This window comes from Xyrauchen texanus, chromosome 7 (genome assembly GCF_025860055.1).
Source record: "Xyrauchen texanus isolate HMW12.3.18 chromosome 7, RBS_HiC_50CHRs, whole genome shotgun sequence".
Lineage (NCBI taxonomy): Eukaryota > Metazoa > Chordata > Actinopteri > Cypriniformes > Catostomidae > Xyrauchen > Xyrauchen texanus.
Window position 1 is genome coordinate 25,404,080 of NC_068282.1, and position 23,479 is coordinate 25,427,558.

The 23,479-nt window shown below is 37.7% G+C and overlaps 1 protein-coding gene across 2 annotated transcripts in view; it reads right to left on the reverse strand.

The window, feature by feature from the left end:
* Positions 1-21,121, reverse strand: part of usp13 (ubiquitin specific peptidase 13) — a 42,909-nt gene extending 21,788 nt beyond the window's left edge. The window contains exons 1-11 of one of the 2 annotated variants that reach the window (XM_052130791.1): positions 20,967-21,121; positions 16,236-16,361; positions 12,256-12,316; positions 8,981-9,102; positions 7,968-8,110; positions 6,017-6,201; positions 5,414-5,508; positions 4,760-4,950; positions 4,406-4,477; positions 4,112-4,184; positions 3,213-3,338 (exon numbers count right to left, since the gene is read on the reverse strand). In XM_052130791.1, the coding sequence (XP_051986751.1) occupies positions 3,213-3,338; positions 4,112-4,184; positions 4,406-4,477; positions 4,760-4,950; positions 5,414-5,508; positions 6,017-6,201; positions 7,968-8,110; positions 8,981-9,102; positions 12,256-12,316; positions 16,236-16,361; positions 20,967-21,077 (1,305 nt within the window). In that variant the 5' untranslated portion in view covers positions 21,078-21,121. Of the gene's footprint in view, positions 1-3,212; positions 3,339-4,090; positions 4,185-4,405; positions 4,478-4,759; positions 4,951-5,413; positions 5,509-6,016; positions 6,202-7,967; positions 8,111-8,980; positions 9,103-12,255; positions 12,317-16,235; positions 16,362-20,966 lie in introns of both variants that reach the window. The other variant, XM_052130790.1, reaches the window with a different exon arrangement.
* Between the last annotated feature and the right edge of the window lie 2,358 nt (positions 21,122-23,479).

Below are 23,479 nucleotides of genomic sequence, written 5' to 3' on the forward strand. Positions count from 1 at the left end.
GGGTAATGTTGAGGAAAACGGACGTTCTCACCTGGCTTCTAGAGAGGGCGTGCCGGGGCAGAGCTGGCAGGAATCAACGCGGTGCCCCGGGTTGCCACAGTACAGGCAGAGGTTCAGCGTCATCCGTCTGGTTCGCTCCGCCTGGGTTAGTGGGGCACGGCCAAGCTGCATGGGCTCGGCTGGGGAAGAGCGCTCGGGAGTCACGGGTTTAGGAGGGTTGCGAGCCGCCGAAGGCTCGTGAACGACAGGGGGGCTCCGAAGAGCATGGTCCCGAAGCAGGTTGTCAACGGTAATGGAGAGCTGAATGTAGTCCTCCAGGGACAGTGACTCGCCGTGGCACGCTAACTCCATCTGGAGCCGGTCATTCAACCCCAGGCGGTACACAGTCAACAGAGCCGGGTCGCTCCACCCACTACCCGCGGCAAGGGTGCGAAAATCAAGTGCGTAGGCGGCGGCTGTGCGCGACGCCTGCTTTAAAAACATGAGGCGGCTGCCGACATCTCGGCCAGCTGCCGGGTGATCAAAGACCACGGCAATTTGGTGACAAAATTGGCTGTATGATAATAATAGAGGGCTCTCCGCGGCCCACAACGCAGTAGCCCATTGCCGTGCTTTGCCCGAGAGCAAGGAGATCACAAAGTGCACTTTCTCACAGTCAGTTTGCAACAGGGGGTGATACGTCATGTATACAGTGCATTGCATCAAAAACCCCTGACAAGCATCCGACGAACCGTCAAACCGCTCGGGGGTTTGAAAGCTCGCGGCGTTGGGGAATACAGTGGGCACATCAACGGACACAGGGACAGGTACAGGCGGAACAGGCAAAAATTTATCAGAAATCGCACATACCGTCTGCAGGATCTCCCGTATCTGCTGTCCCTGAGCCGCGAGTGTTTGGTCGTGTTGGCCGACCGTAGATCCCTGGGCGGAAAGTGCCGTGAAAATCCGCTCTAATGAGCTGCGGAAATCCTCGGTGGGTTCCATTGTGACTGTCCGCGGTGAGGTTGGTTATTCTGTAACCCGTACACACACACACACAAGACGAGACAGTCACAATGCAAGTCAAAACTGCTTTATTAGATAAAAAGCAGGCGAAGGTACAGTGGGGAAAATCCAGAGGGAGAATGGTCGAGGAAAGCGTAGGGTCGAGAGCCGGGAAAATCAGGATATTACAAAAGGGCAAATCTACAATAGAGTGGTCAAGGAAAGCAAGGGGTCAAAGCCGGGGTAATCAGAATAAACGCAGTAATCTAACAAGTAGAATAAACAGGGGGAGCTAGGGGAACACTAGTGCTGGCAAAGTGAAGGGGTAACTAAACAATAACCAACCAGAGTGAGACGAATGTGCTGTGGTATTTAAAGAGGTGAGTGCAGGTGTAAACAATGATGTGGTGATTGGGAGGAGTGCAGGTGTAATCAATACTCTGGCGATTGGGAGCGGGCATGTGAGCCCACGGGGAGAGATTGCGTGCGAGCGGGAGAGCTCGAGGAATCAAAACGAGCAAGAGACGCTCGCGGTTCTTGAGATCGGGGCGAACTGAAGGGGTGGGGTTCGTTACAGGGTGAACATGAATCCAAACGTTCCACGGTGAACGTTAATCCAAAGAAGAAAAAATCTCACATTAAATTGATCCTTAAATTGGTCATTTTTCAACCCCTCCCTTCCAACCACCAGTCACATAAAGACCATTTTTCACAATCCAATCAAAAAATTGATAAAATCATGTACTGCCCTATATTTTGTTCTCATTGAAATTTCCCTAAGAAATAAGTCACATTAAAGAGGTCAAATGGGTTACGAATGCTGTTTCATGCTGATTTAAACAGTATGTCTCACAATGTAAAAGTCTAATAGCGTGGAACATACTGTTGTTTGTTTTTGAGTCATAGAAGTGTCAAGGCAAGGCAACAGCTTTCATTCTGGACATGGACCAAGCAGGGGAGGGTAAAAGGAAGCATTATCTGCCCTGTGTAACTGATATGGGAATCTAATTTTAACTCAGTTGAGAAAGTCACTTCAAACCCCAAGTATGTGTCTGCAAGCAGACGGAAAGAGTCGAAAGTGTCTCCTGAAACTAGAGCCAGCTGACAGTCTACAAACACGTCTGGGAAAATTTCAGCCAAACCCTAGAAACCCTTGTTTTAAAGGAATTGTTTTTTGTTTTTTTTAATAGCAAATGGTCTGCACTTATATAGCACTTTTTTATTAACCTTAGAGGTTACCAAAGCACTTTACATTGTGTCCCAATCACCCATCCATTCACATTCACACACCAATGGCGGCAGAGCTGCCATGCAAGGCACTAGCCTGCCATTGGGAGCAACTCGGGGTTCAGTGTCTTGCCCAAGGACACTTCGGCATGTGGAGCCATGTGGGCCAGGATTCAAACCACCAACCCTGCGATTGGTAGCCAACCCGCTCTACCATCTGAGCCACAGCCGCCCCCATAGGTTCAAGGCTGTACTAAGGCTGTACTAAGGAAGCAAAGGTTCAAGGCTGTACTAAGGTAAATGTTTTAAAGGAATATTCCGGGTTCAATACAAGTTGAGCTTTATCGACAATATTTGTGGCATAATGATAACCGCACAAAATAATTTAGACTTGTCCCCCTTTAAAATAAAAAGCAAATATTTGGGTTACAGTGAGGTACTTACAATGGAAGTCAATGGGGCCAATTTTTGGAAGGTATGAATGCAGAAATATGAAGCTTATAATTTTATAAAAGCACTAACACTAATTCTTCTGTTATAACTCATGTATAATTTGAGCTGTAAAGTTGTTGAAATTAGCATTTTTACAGTCATTTTAGGTTTTGTTGACATTACATTGTAAAAGTTGTAAAATTGGCTATAACTTTACACAGAAAATGTTTGTTAGCAATTTTATCACACTAGAATCATGTTTACACAGCAAAGCATCTTGTGGTTATCCTTTTAAAACAGTGAGTATTTGAATGTTTATGGATTTGCCCCATTCACTATTGTAAGTGCCTCACTGTAACCCAGATTTTTGCTTTTTTTTAAAGAAAAGGTGGTACCAGTCAAAATGTATTATTGTGGTAATCAATATAATGCCACAAATGCTGCTGATTGAGTTTAACTAGTGAGGAACCTGGAAAATTCCTATAAGATCAAGAAAAAAATCAAGATAAGATAATTTAAGGCCTTTTGAATCAACAACAGGAGCACATAAGAGAACAAAACATTCATACCTCAACTAGGTTAATTAGGTGCTGAAAGAATTCATGAGCATCTTGTTGCCGGTTTGAGGAGAACTCTGGGTGTCCTTTACTGACCAGGGCTTTAAACATCTTTGGCGAAATTCCTCTTTGCTGCTGCTGCAGAGGAAAACAGCATGATACACCCAGGCTCAGAGTTATAGAAAAAGAAAATTAAACTTTAAAAATGCACTTAATAGACCATGAGTGGAGTCTATTAAGAGAGCTGGTTTGAAGAGTGCCATTCTTAAGGCCAGGATATAATTTTCTTTAAGAAAGTTTTTCTTAATAAGGTTGTTTATTTGACAATTCATAAAAAAAAAAATTGGAATTGGAAAAATAATATTATCTTCATATCTACTATCTAATTCAGTAGAAATGATTTTTGACCAAATTACAAGAAATGTAGGGGCACATAAAATATAAATGTAGCCAGAGAATAGCAGGTCTTTAAACTGTTGGGATAAGCACAGTAAAAGACAGACTTGAAGACAGACTTTAAGACAGACAAGTTAATATCTGATATTGTGGAACTATTCAAACCAAACAAACTAACAATCAATCATCACCACAACCATATAAGCATAATAAAGGTGAAGTGGAAATCAGTTGAGCCAGATGTTAATATGCTGGACCGCTTAAATACTACTACAAATACTAATACTAACAACTATAATAAACAGAGCAATGTTTCATCAACATTTAATGTTGCTTGGGTCTCAGATATTAGTCATAATAGTTACTGTATTGGCCTTGCAACCCAGTAAGACAACACTCAAAGGGATGCAACTGCAGAATATCCTGTTAGCATAAACACAATTATTTGAATCTAATTGAACAAAATATCAAGCAAGACAGACCAAGTCAAATACCTTGTATTCTTCTTTTATCACCTGTTCAATGAGTTCTGATTTCATTGGAGGTTTAGAGTACTGGCCTGAGAGAAGTCCATGGCCTAGTTTCGCCCTAGAAATATAAGAATACAAACATTTCCTTTAGAAAGCATCTATAAATTATACATTATTGTACAATGCAATATCAATTATAATATTGCACTGAAAGATACTGAATAATAATTAGCAGCAACACTGAAGGAAATTCAAACGTATTTGGAAAACAAATATTTTTAATGTTTATAATTTAATATTTAACATGGATATTGATGTTCCACAACATAAAATACCAACATCTGTGTGTTGAAGTCCTGAGTTGGATCAAGAGGTGAGTAGTCAAATATTCTCTGTAGACTCCCTACATACCTGAGAAATAAATACAGGAAAGAAAGCAATAATTACATATTGTCACACATTAAATTGACTGAGACCTCAGCCAAATATTATCCACCAGGCTTCTTGTCAAGTGAATCAAAATCATTAACAGATAAAAAAATAAAAGTGTAATTAGAGTGAGAGATGGCATGGATTATGAGACTAAAAAAGAAAGTCTATTATCATTTATTTTAAGATACACCAAATAATTAAGATAATGACAATGGTACGAAGATGTAGTAGATAGTGATATTACTCTACTCTAATACTCACGCTCTCTGAAACTCTGGAATACTGAACAGAACTTGCATAGTGGTGCCAAGGTAGCAGCTGTTGCCAAGGTTTTTGATGCCTGTATATCCTGAGCCATAGACAGGCTTCAGCTTTAGCCCCGCCTCCTGAATCACTTCCCAGTCGCTCACTCGCGGCTGCACGTGGTTGTCTGTGTGGTTGCCATTCTCTGTCTGTGAGGGATAAACACAGACATTTGAATTTACACTGGAAAATAAGTGGCGACCCAACACAGTACCAAACCTTTTATCTTGCATAGTTTTGTTCAAAGGTTTTTGAGAATGAGGTCATGTCATGCAACCTGTCCAAGTTTGCATTTGCCTAATTTGACTAGCTTCTACCAAGTGAGTATTCATTGAACACATAGCCTTTAACATCAACAAAAAAGTTAAAGTGTTTAAATGCCTATTTATTTAGCTATGTTATTTATGTATGATTATATGGTTAGTTTCATTTTTTCAGTTGCATTCAGCATTGTTTTTTCCCTGTTGTCTGAGACACCTTTTCCCATTTTGGGGTCATGACCCATCATTTTTGAACTACAGCTATAGTCTACATTTTACATAAGATCTTTTGATGTTTTGTACTGAACCATAAAATTACAATCAGTCATTGCTAAAGAGAGAGAAAATATACCCTTTGCATTTGCAGCATATCTATTCCGAAGTGTAACAAATGTTCTGATATGTGAGGATCGAGCACTGCTTCTTCTTCATCGAAAGAATAAACATCTGCGAAAGAGAGTAATGAATAAAGATGAAATGCTCGTACACCATTTCTTCCATGAAATACTAAATTATTATTTATTTATTTTATTCATTTATTTGTCAGGGGCCATGCACAAAAAACATTAATCTCACAATAGAAGAGATGCTTTGCACCAGATTTAGCTATTAGCTAATTTCCATCTGCAGTCCCTGGGCAGGTAAATAAAATACTATAAATAAAAAACATGCAATTATATGTACATATATACATATACATTAACAGTAAAATACTAACATCGTACAAAATTAATGATGACAATGATGAAGTCCTAAAAGCCCATTTTTAACATTTCTGGAGAACGTATAAAAATCGACACAAATTTTAAGATCATCAGGTAGTATCGGGTAGATCAATTACTATTGATTGATCTGGTTATATGTACAAATTACGTACAAGGTTGCAATTTTTTTTTATAAATGTGAACCAATATATTTCCTGAAAGACTCTGTGATGTAATGTAGAGATACTAACCTGCTCCATCTGGTGTTATTGTGTCAAGTTTAACTGCCAGTGGGAAGTTGGTTTCTCTGTAGTGCTCAAGGGCATGTCCGTTCCCTCCACTCCCATCAAAGAACCATTTCCCACAGAGGACAGATCCATCCATCAAGTTTAGCCACAGGTTCTCTCTCATTTCACACTTGGCACACTTCCAGCCACTAATAGAACATAAACCATATTGAAGACACAAACTCTTGCTCTATCATCTACTAATTGTTTGCTGCAACTTAAAAAAACAAGTTTCTTAAACTAAGTTTAAACTAAGCCAAGATCACTGCCTCTGATTATGAGACAATTTTAAATACATCTCTACAGCAGTGGTTCTCAACTGGTTTTGCCTCAAGTAGTGTCAAGTAGACATTGTTTATTGCACAAAGGTAAATAAAGATTTACTTAAAAAACAAACATAGTAGTATTAATAATAGATATAGAGACCTATTTTAAGAGCGCCAGCACTAAGGGCAGCACAATGCCATAAGTCATGCACACAAAGTTAGTGGGCATGGCTAGAAAGTTTTGGTATTTTGATGCAAGCATGCACTATGTCTAGGTGCAAGTGGGTTTGGCAAAATGACATCCTCAAAGCACTAATAGAGTGGGTCAAGTGCAATTTAATTCTGAGGTTCTTCTCTGTCTGCATCCTATTATATAATTATATAGTAAAGACAGCACATTCATAAGAAGTTGGAAGTGTAAATGTATGCAATGAATTAGAAGAATAGAAAAATGGACTTCTTGCATCCTTGCATCCTTGTTGAAAGTCAGGCATATTTCTATTACATTGACACACTCTTTTTATAATCATGGAAAATGTGGTTCTTGTCAGGACTTGGATTTACACTCCACTGAATATTATAAAGACTGTAACTATTATTAATATTTTTAATCTACTGATTCGCAAATCATGGCTAGTATTAAAAGTGATTGTATCTGAACTCACTTCCACTTCTTGTTAATTTTGAAAAATCGAATTCCTTTATTGAAACACGAAAAAAAATTAAATAAACCAAACATATTTCTAAATTCAAAACTAAATGAAAATCTAATCAAAATAATGAAGTTGTGCCACTTTATTAACATGCAATACACCCATAGTTTGCACGCATACACCCACAGATTGCGCAAACACTCCCACCCACACCCATTTGCGCAGGCACGAACATTGCACTTAGAACTTGCGCACTCGAGAAAATAGAGCCCATAATATATAATACAATATTAAATAAAAAATAATTAAACTATTAAAGTATTATACATTTTCGCAGCCAATAATCTAGCACACAATACATTATGGTTGGCACAAGCCATGTTCATCCTCTTTGCAAATATGTATTATAATCTGGGTAATTTTACCGTACATAGGTTTTTTTCAAGGCTTTCAAAAAGAAGGCATTTTAATGCAACCTGCACATGTTGGCATCTTCCTAATCTAGACTATTTCTATGAAGAAGCAGATGAATTTGCAACAAAATACAGTAGAGTTTGATTAGACTCAGCCTTTGTCAACAGAAGATATGGGAAGAGTTTTCTCCTCCCTATCAAAAGTTGATAAGCCTATTATTTTCCAATCCTAAATATGCATGATTGTATGGTTAGTTGGATTTTATTCTTTGCATTTACCATACATTTTTCCCTGCTGTCCACGACCCAATCAGAACAGACCTCCAACCCAAATCTGGGTAACAACCCACCACCAATACCATGCATTGCCCCAAAGATCTCTAAGAGTTCTCATGAGTATTTTAATAAGGTATCTCCTACAAAAATGTCCACCTCTTCAGCACAAAACAATAGATTGTTTTGATATTATTCTATCTGGCAAGGAAGGCAGACATATCCAATTCAAGCTGTGTTCTAAAGAAAGCATCAGTCATCTCTAGCGTACTTGGAGGTCCATATGACACTGGGCTCCCATGCAACCAACCTGGGAGGAATCCGAACCCCATTCTCCAGCTGTCTGAGACTTCTGGCATGTCTAGACACTTGGATCTCCTCTTCCCATGAATCAGACTCCTTTTTTTTGTATGGAGATGGAGCAGTGAGGACAGCGTCACAGGCTATTGACACCTGAAAGTTACAGAGACATGTGAACATAAGTAACATAAAACTGTATGTAATAATAATTGTAAGTGCTTAAGTTACCACAGCCAGTTGGACAGTCGTGCAGAATACAGCTAATCGGATTTAAGAGCCTTTTAAGCCAAATCTGAATCCTGAGCTGACAGGATATACAGTGCGATTAGATAACTAGGTAATAAACATAAGCAAAGCAAACATTAGTATGTAAGCACTCCATGCAATTGCCAGTGTCTACATACAAACAATTTGTCTCTGTGTGTTTATTTGTGTGCATCTACTGTATATGTGTTGTATGAACAAGTACTTATCCAAACTGTGCCTAATTAATTTTCATACACCATGCGCATTGATAGATCGAGACATTGGCCAGATTAACTTGACAATATTTGGTAATTTGAGAAATCTTGCCACAGCCTTGTGAAAATGCTTTTCTTTTTTTAGGGAAATTTGAGTGAATACTGTGTAAATTTTCTATCAATAATTATTCATAATTCATAATTTCTTCAAAAGCATTACTCTTTAATAACATTAAAAACACAAAACTTGCTGTGTAACAATGTAGCAATACTGTATTTATGAGAATGTATATAGGAAATAATTTTGTTTCGTATTTTAGAGTATAACAATATCATCTGTTACTGGTGAAATGAAAAATACAAGAGACAAAATATAGAATATCTCATGACGTCAGTGTACACAATGAGAGAAATAAACAGTGAGTATATACATTACCTAAGTTTATCTGTAGACAGAATAAAAATGATGTTTGCAGGCAAGCACTGAAACTCAAACAGCAAATCAGGCCTTTAGCATGCAGGGCTTATGTGAGCATGAGCGCACACACACACACTCACTAACCAGTGCGGGCAACTCCTCAATATTTGGTAAAGGAATCTCAAAGTGGTCTGGAAATATGACAAGCTTGGCTTCATCTTCATACTCATAATCATCTCCATTAAAATCACGGTTGAGTTCTAAATCTTCAGGAAAGGAAGCAGAGAGAGTTATTTTTAAGCAAGAGTTGATGGGATGACAGCTCTGAGAACAAGTTCTTAAAATATTTCCCAAAAATTATTAATAAACACTTGAAGAAACTGCACAAAATGTAAACACTAGAAAAGGGATTTCTTTTCATATACGTCATATTAGAGAAGGACGTAGACAGCCTTGTGTCACTGGTATACTTTTTATTTAGCTGCCTTAATTAAATCAATATCTGAACAGCAAATTTTTTTATCCAATTTACATATTTTAGCTTAAAATTCTGATCCATAAGGGAAAGTGTACATTTTAAGTGCTTCAACTGGTCATTATTTATTTTTATAATTTTTTTTACACCATTTTTCTTTGTCAGTTTTTAACTTTTTTGCAGCTCACTCAGGTGCACTGATCAATAGTTTAGTTTATGTTGTGCTGACACCTATCGGCATACATTCAGCATCATGCAATAGCAAAGGTTTTCAGGTACCGATGCCATTGTAGAAATGTTCTATTCACAGTCAGCCTCGATTAATTTTTTCCATGAGTAAAGACATCTAATTACTGTGTAATATTAACATACTGGTCATATGATCTCAACATGAAGGCACTAATAATTGTGCGCCCTGCACTAACAAAAATCGAGAGTTCATGGCAATTTTAACGCAGACTTGCTGCAAATTCGCCACTGATTATTTTCACATGCAAACGAGTTTTGCTGCAAACTTGCAGCAAATTGTCCATTGTTGCCAAAAGTTTGCTGCAGGTTCACCACTACTGGTGAAGAGCTGCAAATTTCTGGCAAACATTTGTGGCGAATCACAAGCTCATTTGCATGTGAAAATAATGAGTGGCAACTCATTATAAATTTGTTGCAAGTTTCCCAGAACTCTAGATTTTTTGTAAGGGAGCGCATGTGTTATAAGGCAACTTTTTCACTATGACTGATTTGACTACTCTTTATCTTATATGAGTGAACATAATTTTAAGCAAATTTTTCAAAAGTACAATTAATTTCTTTCAGTTTAAAATAAAAAAAAAAAAAGTGCAGATGTACTGTAGATAACCAACATGATCCCAATGGAAATCGACATGTTGCTTCTGAAAGTTCATATACCCTGAAACAAGGATGTAGATTTGGCTAGAGTATTGGGGAGGTTGCAGGATGAAGCATCTACATGTTTCCATTGATCATGGTATAAATATTGGGGGGTTGTACTTGCTTGATTTGATTTATGGGGGGGGGGGGATACCTCCCCCCATCCCCCCTGGAAACTACGTCCCTGCCCTAAAATAAATCCCACTAAGCCAAACTGACAAGCGGTATACCCGATCAGTCATTTTTGGATCAATTTGTGTGTAAACACATTTCTCGCGCATTGTGCGAGCAACCTCCGAGACACTTGTTCTGATCCCAATGAAATCAGGAAGTAATCAAATAAACAATGCTGAGTGCTGTTTTTGCGAAAACTTTAAATATAATTTTTACTCCACTGACAGTTAGGTTTAGTGTGGGTAGAGTTAAAAAAATATGCCTTCCTATTGACTGTATTACATCATATACAACTAAAAATACTGATCGCTTTTGGCACCATTTTGTGGGCATTTCACCCAGAAACTGGAGTGCACACTTGCCCATATGTGGGAAGGCACCGATTCGAATTTCAGTAAACAGACCGATTTCAGCAACAACATTTTTCACCTAGTGTTGCTGAATTCACAGTGTGAGATAAATGTGACAAGTAAATTCAAATGTGGTCATGAAAACAACACAAATTGTAATTAATTATACAAGAATTTGAAAAATGTTGTTTAAAATCATTTGAGAGAGAAGTATGGCATGTCACACACTTCTTGACATGTCATGTTAACTATTTAAAATCTGTTAGATGATTGAAATTTTTGCATTCTTCATGTCATTGCTGATAAACTATTGATTGACTGTTAACTGATTAAACTATAAAGATTGACTGCGCTCAACAGTATAATAATGGTCTCACAAATGTTATATTATAGCATAGTGCTAAGTCACTGCAGTTTTATAAACTGAATTTAGAACAGAGACTCTTTATTCCTAGATGGAGTACTTCTATTCAAATGAAGGGGAGAAACTGGAACACCAATAAGGTAGATGTAGAATAGGAAGTCCCATCTTACAGCTAAAAGTGCCAATCCCCTTTTAGATACTGACATTGTCAGTCAACTCGAAATAGTGCATGTGTATTATCTGACCATGAGCATCATCAGCTAAAAAGCACAAATTATGATACCATTGTTGACACATTTTACTGCTGATTTGAAATATTTACTTTCATCATTATCTTGACAAAACGTTTTGGAGATTTTGGTCTTTCCCGATACAAGTAGATAGGAGCTTGTATTAATAGAAAATAGCTGCCCTGGAGCGTTCCCAATTTTGGTCTGAATTGCCTTAAAAAGGGACTTCGATTTAGAGGCAAATACGGCCTTAATATAGGGTACACCTTAATATATTGAATTATTTTGAAGACAACATGCCAATTAAATTAGATTTAACGTTTCAATTTCAAGGGTTTTATCTGTGGTCTGATAACATGACTATGCAATCTGATTAGATCATCAGACTAAAAAAAGACACCTTATCAACGCATCGGTTTGCGGTTCAAGCCACTGATATTATCTTTAATAGATTAGTCAGAATTGTCTATATGTCATATCTGGCAAGGCACTGAGGAATAACTAAATGATTGGCATCTTTACTGGCATATTGCCCTCAGACAGAGAAGGAGTCATTTATATTGATTGGATGCATGAGAATAAGAGACCCCTGGTCCCCCTCCTCGTACGTCACCCCCTCCAATTGTAGAAGTGTGTCAGCCTGGGGGGTTGATAGGGCACAGCAGCTGACAGGCATAGCAGGCAACTGTAAACCAACCCTCCACAGCAGAAGATTAGGCCAGGGCAAGCATGTGGCACTTTAGATTTAGAACAGTTACTGACTGCATATACAAATAAATTAGCTAAATTTAGCCACAGCCAGGGATGAGTGAGTTTGCTAAACAGAATAATATGAGATTTGTTCAAAAGAGTTCGAGGTACCATCACATGACTGTATTTTGGTTTATATACTAGATTATGAAAGTGTTTTTTTCTTTGTTACTTCAAAACAGACTTACCTAAAAATACTTTTCCATTTCTTCTTCTTGGTAAGGCACCCCCTGCAGCACCTGTGGCTTTCTGTAATTACAGCAGGAAACAACAAGGGTAATAAAGTGTAACATAATCTACAAAAGCGTTTGAAGCCCCTAACATGGGTGTGTATACAGACTAACATGGGTGTGTATTTACACCAAATATTACTGAATCATGGTCAGAGCCAAAACAATCATGTATCTGTATGGTGAACAGATAAAAGCTTTAAAGAAAAAAGATTGCACCGCAAAATACAAACATGGGTAGAATTCAATTGTGTAGAAAACAGACATCTTAAAAACTTCAGACACAAGAGATATAGGAATAAGGTCAGCCATTTCTGGACAGATTCAGACATTAAATAAAAAAAAACAGCAATGTAAGGGGGTTAAGATGGGCAAGGATAAGGCGAGAACCGGCTTGTCAATATAAATAATATTTTAATTAAACTCAAACCAAAAGCACAAACATAAACACACACATGACGGGCATGCCTGTAATTCTCTCTCTCTCGAACCGTCGTCACCGGCCACCTTTATCCCTTGCGCACCTCATCAGGCCGATTAGGGAACGTGCGTACAACATTCTAGCCCGGCCCCGCCCCCCTCCGCTCCACAAGCACTTATCCAGTCCATCTAGGTTCAATTGAACCTAAGAGGACACCATTAAACAATTAAGTTCCTTTTCCAAATGAACAATCAATCAGCATTGGGCCATTGTATTAGAGTAAGATGAGAATCAACAGAAGTGCTTCTCTCAAATTATTCTTTATGAATTTGGACTGAAAGACCATGTTACAATTAAAAAATGAGACAGCAACTTTTTGTCTACATCTGATGACTTTTATGAGACTTTTAAAACTATCATATTGCATTCATTACATATTTCCTGACAAACAATATGAAAGACCTTGTGTAAAACTGGTATTTTAAATAATACAACACTGGAAATGTATCTTCTGCATGGACAACATAATGGCAATTACTACATAAAATAATATTGACTCATTCCTCAAGATTTAAAAAAAAATGGAAGGATGATGAAAGAAAGAAAGAAAGAAAGAAAGAAAGAAAGAAAGAAAGAAAGAAAAGAAAGAGAGGGCGGATGGAAGGAAGGAAGGGGGAGCTATTTTTATATATTGTAAGTAAAATTGTATATTATTTCAATATAATCACTTTTGCATTATATTTATAGTAACAACCATTATGCTTACATAATTTTTTTATCTAGTAGTTAATGATTGAGCAATGTTGTCAGTAACACTACACTGTCGCTGTCCTTTTCTGCATATCACGGCCCCCTTCTGCATATGGTGGCGCCATTTTGCGGTACTAACCAGCCAGTAGAGGCCCATTCAGCATAACGCGTAGCCCGCTTCATCTTATCGCCGCCCATTCGGGTCCGTTTCGTGGACGGCCCACCCGGAAAAGTCCCGGTTCTCCCTACGGCCAGTTGTTATTGTTGTTATGGATACTGCTCAGTAAAAGCAGTAACATATTATATTGGGTTTTTCTTTAAATTACAGGAATGTTTTCAGTTTTTTCTTTGGAACACTATCAAGAAGATCTCAATTAGAATAAAAAAAATTCCAGAATAACAGAAATCATAACTACAAAAATGTAATTAATACAAACTACATGTGAACATGCCAAGTTAGTTCATTAAAGTAAGAAATAAAGTAAGCAAACAAAAAATTTACTTCAATTAAGTTTTAAGCAATTGTCTGAAGTCTATTCAAGAACAACCTAAAAAAAATGGTCAGTGTTCTTACCTCTTTCACATGCCATTTTACGTGCACGTAAACAGTCTGTCCTTTCTGGTAATATCTATGAGCAGTACATAGTCATTTGTATAATTTATTTATAACGCAGGGAGCTGTAGTGCAACTTGCTGAATATTGCTCACGTCTGATAAAAATGCAGAAAATAGGATTATTTTGTGGCAATTTGAGTCTTACTTTGTTTAAAGGAAAACAGAAACAGCGCTTGTAAAAGCACTGGGCTTTTCATTTTCTCAAGAATAATCTGGGGAAGGATTCACATAGAGTGAAAATATGACTCATTCCTCAAGAGGATGGAAGAAAGAAAGAAAGAAAGAAAGAAAGAAAGAAAGAAAGAAAGAAAGAAAGAAAGAAAGGGAGGGAGGAAGGAAGGAATGGAAAACTGGTGATAAAAGTCCACAGGAATCGACTAGGGATGCGCACGAGCAGTCAAATACTCGAATATTCGTTTTGCAAAAGTAAATATACTATTCGAATTTCACAAAATGTTGCTTTGCTGGCCATATAAACAGTGAGATGCATGTTAAATCCTGAACACACAAACTAAAACTCACAGTTATAACAGAATGTACTGGGTGGCGCTGTTGAGTGTGGCCACAAGTTGATCACATTTGATAAGCAAACTGTTCTGTCAGTACGTTTAGATGGACACCAAAAAGCAGGTTGTTGCCAGAATGTGGCTTACTGTGAGAAAGCTGGGCTCCTGTTTAAATGTACTGTATAGGTGATGTACTCTTTACTCCTGTATATGTGCAACTCATTAGAAAGCAGTGTCCTTGTTGCAACCGAATCCCTGTGATGCTTCTGTAAACAACAAACATGGCATCAAGGGAGACTTTGCTAGTGGAGGGACATTCCATCAATTAAACTGGTATGTATAAATGAATATAGTTTACTGAGCATGTGGATATGATTGATTTTGACTTGAGATACAATATAAACATAACTATTATATGCTGAGTGTATATAGTCATCCTGCACGTTAATAGCATCAGTCTACTTTATTAGCGGTTTCTTTTTCTTCGCTTTGCATGAGCTTAAATGCTTTCATTCTGTACTTTTGTTTTTCAAGCATTATTTGTTTAAATGTTTTCAACAACAACAAAACACACAGGATATAATATAAGCTTGTTTTGGATGTAAATAGAAGCCTTTTTTTTAATGGTGATGCAACCTTTAAGACTAAAAAATTATTCAAAAAAATCTTTCTCATTAATTACCTTCATTTTAATAATAGAATATTTGATTATTCATTTTTTATTAGCTTAAATATACGAATACCAAATTATTGATGAATGCCCATCCCTAGAATCAACCTCAACTGGCTTATCCCCCTAAGCCAGTCCCATCTGTTCCAACTAGTTATAGCATTAATTAAATTATTTACGGACACCACAGATTCCCTCACAACTGAATACTTACACAGTAATTACACAAAGAGAACAGAGTATATATTAAGTCATAGGCCTTCGTCAAAATGTATATTCCTGTATTGTTTTCCTTTGGTAAATTCATAGCTCCTTTATTAGTAATGCAACTTTAGCTAACGTGGAACACACAATAAATTAATTATTCACTTATATAATTACGTACATTAAAATGTATATTTTATATTATTTCAATATAATCACATTTACATTATATTTATAGTAGCAACCGTTATATATACACTTAATTTTTTTATCTAGTAGTTTAAGCTATGCTGTCAGTAACACTACATTGGATGCACTAGACCTTATTGCATACAAAAAGCATCAAACAGAGTCAAAATTCAAGTGAACAGAACACAGTGGAGTTCTTCATCAAGACCTAATCTATGATAGTAAACTGTTAGTTTGATAGTTATGATAGTTTACTTTTATAATAAGTTATGATAGTTTACTTTTATAATAAGTTTTTTGCTACCAATAATAGTTAGAATTTTACTTCGGACCAGGGGCGGACTGGGAAGAGAAATCCGCCCTGGATTTTACACACAAAACGGGCCAAAAATTGTCGCGTTCCCCTTTGGCATAGCCTATCGTGGCGTCATTTTGCGGTGCTCTTCAGCCAGTTGGGCATAACAGTTCATTAAAGTAAGAAATAATTAAAGTAAACAAAACATTTACTTCTTCTATTAGGTTTTTAGCAATTGTCTGAAGTCTATTCAAGAACAGGCAAAAAAAAAATTGTCAGTGTTCTTACCTCTTTCACATGCCGTTTTAAGTGCATGTAAACACTCTGTCCAGTTTTCCGGTAATGTCTCTCCACGTGTTCTCTTCCAAAACCCAAGAATGAGTTCATGCACACATACAGACCTCCTTCTGATTCCTTGAATGCACAAGAATTATGTTAAGACAGACATGACCATGAAATATTATGAATTCATGTTAAACATAATTTTATAAACAACTATTCGCAATGTACACCTTTTTATTTCATTTTTTAATTTCATGTTGTAATTTCAGGACAACTGTAAACAAAAACTACAGTTATTATAGATTAGAGCAGGCAGTTCAAATCAAGACTACAGCCCAGATCAGCATCATTAGCAAAATTATAATAATTAACATGATAAAGGAACATATACATGAATAGAGGACCCACTCCGACATATCAGTACATAATCTACATCATCTGTATCCTTTTAACAGACTAATTACTGCAGTGCATAAAATACTGAATTGAACCTACAGTATAATCTGTGAAATTACAAAATATGTACATATATGTAGTCCAAACATATTACTCTGTTAACAGTCTCCTTTCACAATTGCGAATTTACCTTAAATATTAAAATATTTATAATTTACCCTGGTTTACTGGTACCATAGTAATATAAGGAACAGGTTTTTTCAAATACCTTGCAGTAATTATTCAGTAACATATCAAAGTAACAAAGTTATCATCTGTTATCATCACTCTACCATGACACTGCCAAAGAATACATTTTTAAGGGTATATCAGTGTTTGGTTAGAAGGAAAGAATACACATTATGCATCATCAGGGGCAGACTAGCCATTGGGAGACCCTGGGAGTTTTCCCGGTGGGCCGCTGGGTAATTTGGGCCAGCCCGTTGCTACACAAGTACCGCCCATCCTAATGGCAAAATAGGCAGTCGCCCTAGGCTGCAACATGCCCGCACAAAACCCATTACAGAGCGAATATTAAATTATCTCTATAAGTAAAGCCGATACAATGGCTTTTATTTTGATTTTTTTTTTATGGCTTTTATTCTAAAATTACTTTTATATATATATAAGCACATTTTCATTTGTGCGCATTTACTCCATACCTCATATGGACCTCATTTTTTGACATACAAATCACAATAATGGTGTCAACCAAAGACAACATATTAATATTTTATATATAATATGTAAACACATATTATGGATGAATAATCACAAAAAGACAAATAACTGCAAGTTACAACAAATACAATAACAGCAGCATATATAAAATCAGCAAAGAGTAAAGCTATGAGCAGTACATAGTAATTTACATAATTTATTCATAACGCAGTGAGCTGAAGAGTAATTTGCTGAATATTGCTAACGCTAATGGCTGGACTGGTAATCTGGCATACCGGGCAGTTTCCCGGTGGGCTGACGCATTTTGGGGGCAATCAGGGACAGACTGGCCATTGGGGTGGGTCAGCCGCGAAACGGACCGAATGGGCCGCGATAAGCTAAAAAGAGCTGCCGCGTTCTGCAGAACGGACCACAAAATGGCAGCGCGATATGCAGAAAAGGCCAGCGAAAATAGACATTTACTATGTAAAATCCCAGGCCGATTTCTCTTCTCAGTCCAGCCCTGTTCACGCCTGATAAAATTTTTGAAAATAAGTAATACAAATATAACTTTTTGCTAATTTGAGTCTTTGAGGCGTACTTTTTTTTAAAGGATAACAGAAACAGCGCTTGAGAAAGAATAGGGATTACACATTTTCTCAAGAATTATCTGGGGAAAGAATTAAAACACTACAGATATAAAGAGGCAACAAACTCACATAGAGTGAACATATGCAAAATATCTGCAAAGATCTACACTTTAAGAGATATGTTTATTATTTAGGCATATATTTATATTTTTTAGATTGTCGAACCTCAGATTGAAGAGGAACAATGCGGTTTTCGGTCCTGGCCGTGGAACGACGGACCAGATCTTTACTCGCAAGGATCCTGGAGGGGGCCTGGGAGTATGCCCATCCGGTCTACATGTGTTTTGTGGATCTGGAGAAGGCGTATGACCGGGTCCCCCGGAGAGACTGTGGGAGATGCTGCGGAGTACGGGGTGGGGGTCCCTTCTTAGGGCGTATCCAATCCTGTACGTCCAAAGCGAGGGCTGTGTCCGGTCCTCGGCACAAAGTCGAAGTTCATTCCATGTGGGGTTGGTCTCCGCCAAGGCTGCGCTTTGTCACCAATCCTGTTTGTGATATTCATGGACAGGATATCGAGGCGTAGTCGGGGTGGGGAAGGTGTGCTGGTTCGGTGGGCTGGGGATCTCATCGCTGCTTTTTGCAGATGATGTTGTCTTCATGTCATCATCGGTCCGTGACCTTCAGCTCTCACTGGATCGCTTGGCAGTCGAGTGTGAAGCAGCTGGGATGAGGATTAGCACCTCTAAATCTGAGGCCATGGTTCTCAGCAGGAAACCGATGGAGTGCGTACTCCAGGTAGGGAATGAGGTTTTGCCCCAAGTGAAGGAGTTCAAGTACCTCGGGTCTTGTTCACGAGTGAGGGGACAATGGAGCGGAGGTTGGCCGGAGAGTCGAGGCAGCAGGGGCGGTATTGCACTCGCTCTATCGCACCGTTGTCACGAAAAGAGAGCTGAGCCGAAGGCAAAGCTCTCGATCTACCGGTCAATTTTTGTTCCTACCCTCACCTATGGTCATGAAGGTTGGGTCATGACCGAAAGAACTAGGTCAGCGAGTACAAGCGGCCAAAATGGGCTTCCTCAGAAGGGTGGCGGGCTTCTCCCTTAGAGATAGGGTGAGGAGCTCAGTCATCCGTGAGGAGCTCGGAGTAGAGCCGCTGCTCCTTTGCGTTGAAAGGAGTCAGTTGAGGTGGTTTGGGCATCTGGTAAGGATGCCCCTGGCCGCCTCCCTAGGGAGGTGTTTCAGGCACGTCCAGCTGGGAGGAGGCCTCGGGAAGACCCAGGACTAGGTGGAGAGATTACATCTCCACACTGGCCTGGGAACGCTCGGGTCACCCAGTCAGAGCTGGTTAATGTGGCTCGGGATAGGGAAGTTTGGGGCCCCCTGCTGGAGCAGCTGCCCCCGCGACCCGACTTCGGATAAGCGGTTGAAGATGGATGGATGGATGGATGGATATTTATATTTGTTTATATTTATATATATGTACATAATTCTGGCTAACTTTTCTTTCATTGGTTTTTAAAATAAAAATGTAAACATTGTTAATGGGCACATGACATTTTTAGCATTGTCATAGGTGTCCTGCTGTGTGACACATTATTTTATGATCTTTTACAACTATATAACTATATATAATATATTAATATTATACCTGTTTTTTCCCAAACCTCATATTAACTAAGACAATAGTTTAATTGCACTTCTAGAAAAAAAAGATGAAAGGTGATTAAGATTTTTTAAATCTTTGAAGAAATGCTGACTTGTCAAAGCACCTAAAATACACACTTTACCTTGTACATTCATGTACATTTTAACCTAACATCTGTATGTTTGGAAAAACGTTTTCAGACATGTTATTTGTCTGAGGTATAACGTGCTTATTTTTGTGTGCTTTTTCAAAAAGAAAAATCCAGTTATATATTTTAAAGCTGTGACCATTTTTGCACTGGTGGGTGTCATGATTAGCAGTCAATAGAAAGTTCTTTTTTTTTAACACAAAAATTTGAAATTGAGCTGGAAAATGAAGTCAATGAGCCAGTGTGTTATGGTGTGGTGTGTTGTGGGCCAGGTTTGGTGGGCTGCTCTGGGCCAGAAAGTCCAGGGCCACTTGTTAGTCCCAGTCCGCCCTTGTGCATCATAATAATGTCATAATGTTTCTTAATGCTTTTAATAAAAAATATGAATAAGTGTTTCCATTATTCTTCTTTAAATATTAAAAAGTTTATCAGTTACAGAAAATATGAACAAATAAGCTATCTCCTAAATTAATCTGAATACAAACACAGGCATTATATGGCCAGTGTGTGTATTTGTGTGTTTAGGGCCCACTAGACTGAAAAAACCTGTCAGTACTAGCTCCTGGTGACACACAAGTTTGAACAGAGAGTGTGTAAAAATAACCTTAGTCTAAAATGAACTCCAAACAGCTGAGTCACCTTTAAAACGTTTACGCTGGATGCTAGTTGTGGACTAAACTAACTAACAGCTAGTCAAAATGCATCATGTTTATAATATGCTTGATATTTGATACATTGACATGGATTGTATTTACAGGTCATGGCTATAGCTGCTTCTTTTTACAGTACATTTGGGAAATCCCAGTTTTACATTTATATTTAGTGACAGAGCAGCTGTTATGGTTATATTGATATAAAATAGAGAAATCCCCAACAAAATTACAGAATAATCGCAAACAGCCTAAGTGTACTAGAGTGGGGAAGGATGTCGAATGCATAACAAGACTGGGAAATGATTCTCACACAGATTTTCCCCAATACAGGTCAGTTTTCAGCCTGGCTCTGTTTGTAATATCCTAATACACCTGAATCGCGAATAACGCCAATGTAGAGAAGAAAAACAGTTCCCACTTCAAGATGTAAACATAAGTGTATTATTTATTTATTTCTGAAGGGTGTCACATAAGTTCAGCGGGAGAATGGTGGACGAGGAACCTCCGTCTCGCGTTCTACGCGGCTTTTCACGTGAGACCGTGGGAAGAAAGTGCGCCAAAGTTTTTCCATACGTTCATGCAGCAATAATTTCACAACATACTCACTGGAGAGTCGTAGGAAAAAGCACATTCGCTCTTGAAAACCCTGTCTCCTGTCCTCGGTACTCTAATGGTGGGCATGTACGGGACCAGTAGCTCTCCCAGATCTGTAGCCATCTTCGCATTCCTGCTGCTCGCACCACTATGAGACTCACAGGAGCAGCGTGTCAGGCAGAGGATGAGATGGGGTTATTTTTAAATCATACAGACACGGCATTCCTCTTGGACGAGTGATATGACGACGAAAACATTGGGAAAGGGTGGAGGGGGTGTATAGGGGAGCTAATTACCGAGTTAAAGACAGTTTCAGGTTGGATATTCGCCTGTAGTTTTCCTTACGCAGTTAGTGACCGTCAACATAGTGACAAATTAAAAAATGTCACATTTCAGTAGCTCTTTACCCATTACTTCAAAACTTTTCCATTCAGCTAGAACCAGTTTTTAGAGGCACATATTGCACACACTTTGTTTTTGTAGTTTACATCTTACTCTGTTTTAATAATATTTATTAAAATGTGTAGTTACGGAATAGGTACGGATAATAACCAATAGGTACGGAATATCCACTGACTACCCTTCTATATTTCACACACTTTTTTTGTTTTTTAGTTTGTCCCTTTTCTTCTCACATGATTTTATATGAAAATAATAATAATCATAATAAATTCAGAATTAAATAGCTCCTTGGTCATGTGAATTACTGAGTAGTCATTGGACATTTTGAACCCTGGTTGACGTCAGTATGACTAAGTAATTAGAATGTTAAAAAATTCATATAAAATAATGTGAGATGAAAATGGAAAAACTAAAGGGTGTGCAATGAGAGGCCTGAAAAGCATGTTCATGATATCATTACAGATGAATGATGATTTTTAAGACAGTGATGTCTGAGGGATCAGAGATTGGGCGCATTCAGAAGTGGTTTTCATCTTGCTGACAAGCCTTGAATGATTCTTGCTATTGAAGGACTGTTTTGGAGGCTCCTTATATAGTATACAGTACTATGACACAATTGCCTCACCTGTTTAACATCTGTTTCACATCGCCTTGTTATTTCAACTTGTCAAATTTATATTAGTCTTAAATTGCCCGTCTCAACTTTTTAGAGCGTGTTGCAATCATCTGATTTGAAATGACTATACATTTAAAAAAATAAGAAATAATTCGCAATGTAAAACATCATATTATGTATAGTTGTGGTGCTTTCAATATAGCAAAGGGTGAATATAATTTACAAATCACTCCTTGTTTTTATTAGCATTTTTCATACTGTCCCATAATTTTCAGAATTGGGTTTTGTAATGTGGGGATTAAAGTTGGAAAGGAGAAGGCGGCAGCCGGACTAACCATCAAAGTGAAATTTTATGAAAACTTAAACAAAAATATACAAAAATAAACACACGCATAGCAGAATAAACACACGCATAGCAGCTGTATGTGGCTCTGCCGGCAGGCTTTCCCCGCCTTCCTCGAGACCTGGGAGGGAGAGAAAAGGGCAGAGTAACACGCCGTCGCCTGGTCCTCAACCACTCCTTGACCTTCTTACGGACGACAGCCGCTCCTCCCTTTTATAGTAAAAAAAAAGGATTGAAATATAGATCTGTTTCTCACCCAAAGTGATAGCATTGCTCAGAAGACAGTATAGGAAACTACTGGAGTCATAGGGATTACTTTTATGCTGCCTTTATGTGCTTTTCGGAGCTTCAATGGTCTGGACACCGTTCACTTCAATTGAAAGGGCCTATAAAGCTGAGATATTCTTCTAATCATATTTATTTGTGTTCATTAGAAGAAAGTCATAAACATCTGGGATAGCATGAGTTTGAGTGAATTATCCCTTTAACTGTTTATTAAATTTCTTATATAACACTATATGATGTCATAAATAAATACTGAAAACATTGAACTAGTTATTTTGACATTATACCATTATATTTTTCCTCCTTGCTGACTGAAATTTTGTAGTACTTAATTCACAAAGGCCTACTTATGATTTATTACCATAGTATAATGGACAATATCTTTTGAAATAATATGCTGTAATCAGGCACATTGCATTCAAAGTACAAATTTTGTTTTAATATAGAGGTTTTGATTCCATTATTTATTTTTTAGATATTTGCATAAATGTATTTTGTCTGCACTGTTTTGTCATGGGCTCCAAGAGAAAACATTTATATATTGTATATTTGGTAAAGTTCACATTTTTAGAGCTTTAGTTTTAAGTTTTGAATGTTTGCATGCAGTTTTTGTTGTCAAAGACTACTAACTTTTACAAACAAGGCTTTGCATAATTTTACACATACATTTCCTAATTCTGAACAACAGCTGCTCTCAACAGAATAAAGAAATCTAGTTTGAGAATTACTTTAAAGGATTTTGTTTGCAATCTAACATTTAAAAATGTTTAGGCAACAATCCATAAAATAAAAAAGAAAACACAACACCAGTAAGTTTTTATCTTTAGTTTATTACTGAGGCAAAAGTGTGAAGAAAAAAATATATATAAAAAGTCACTT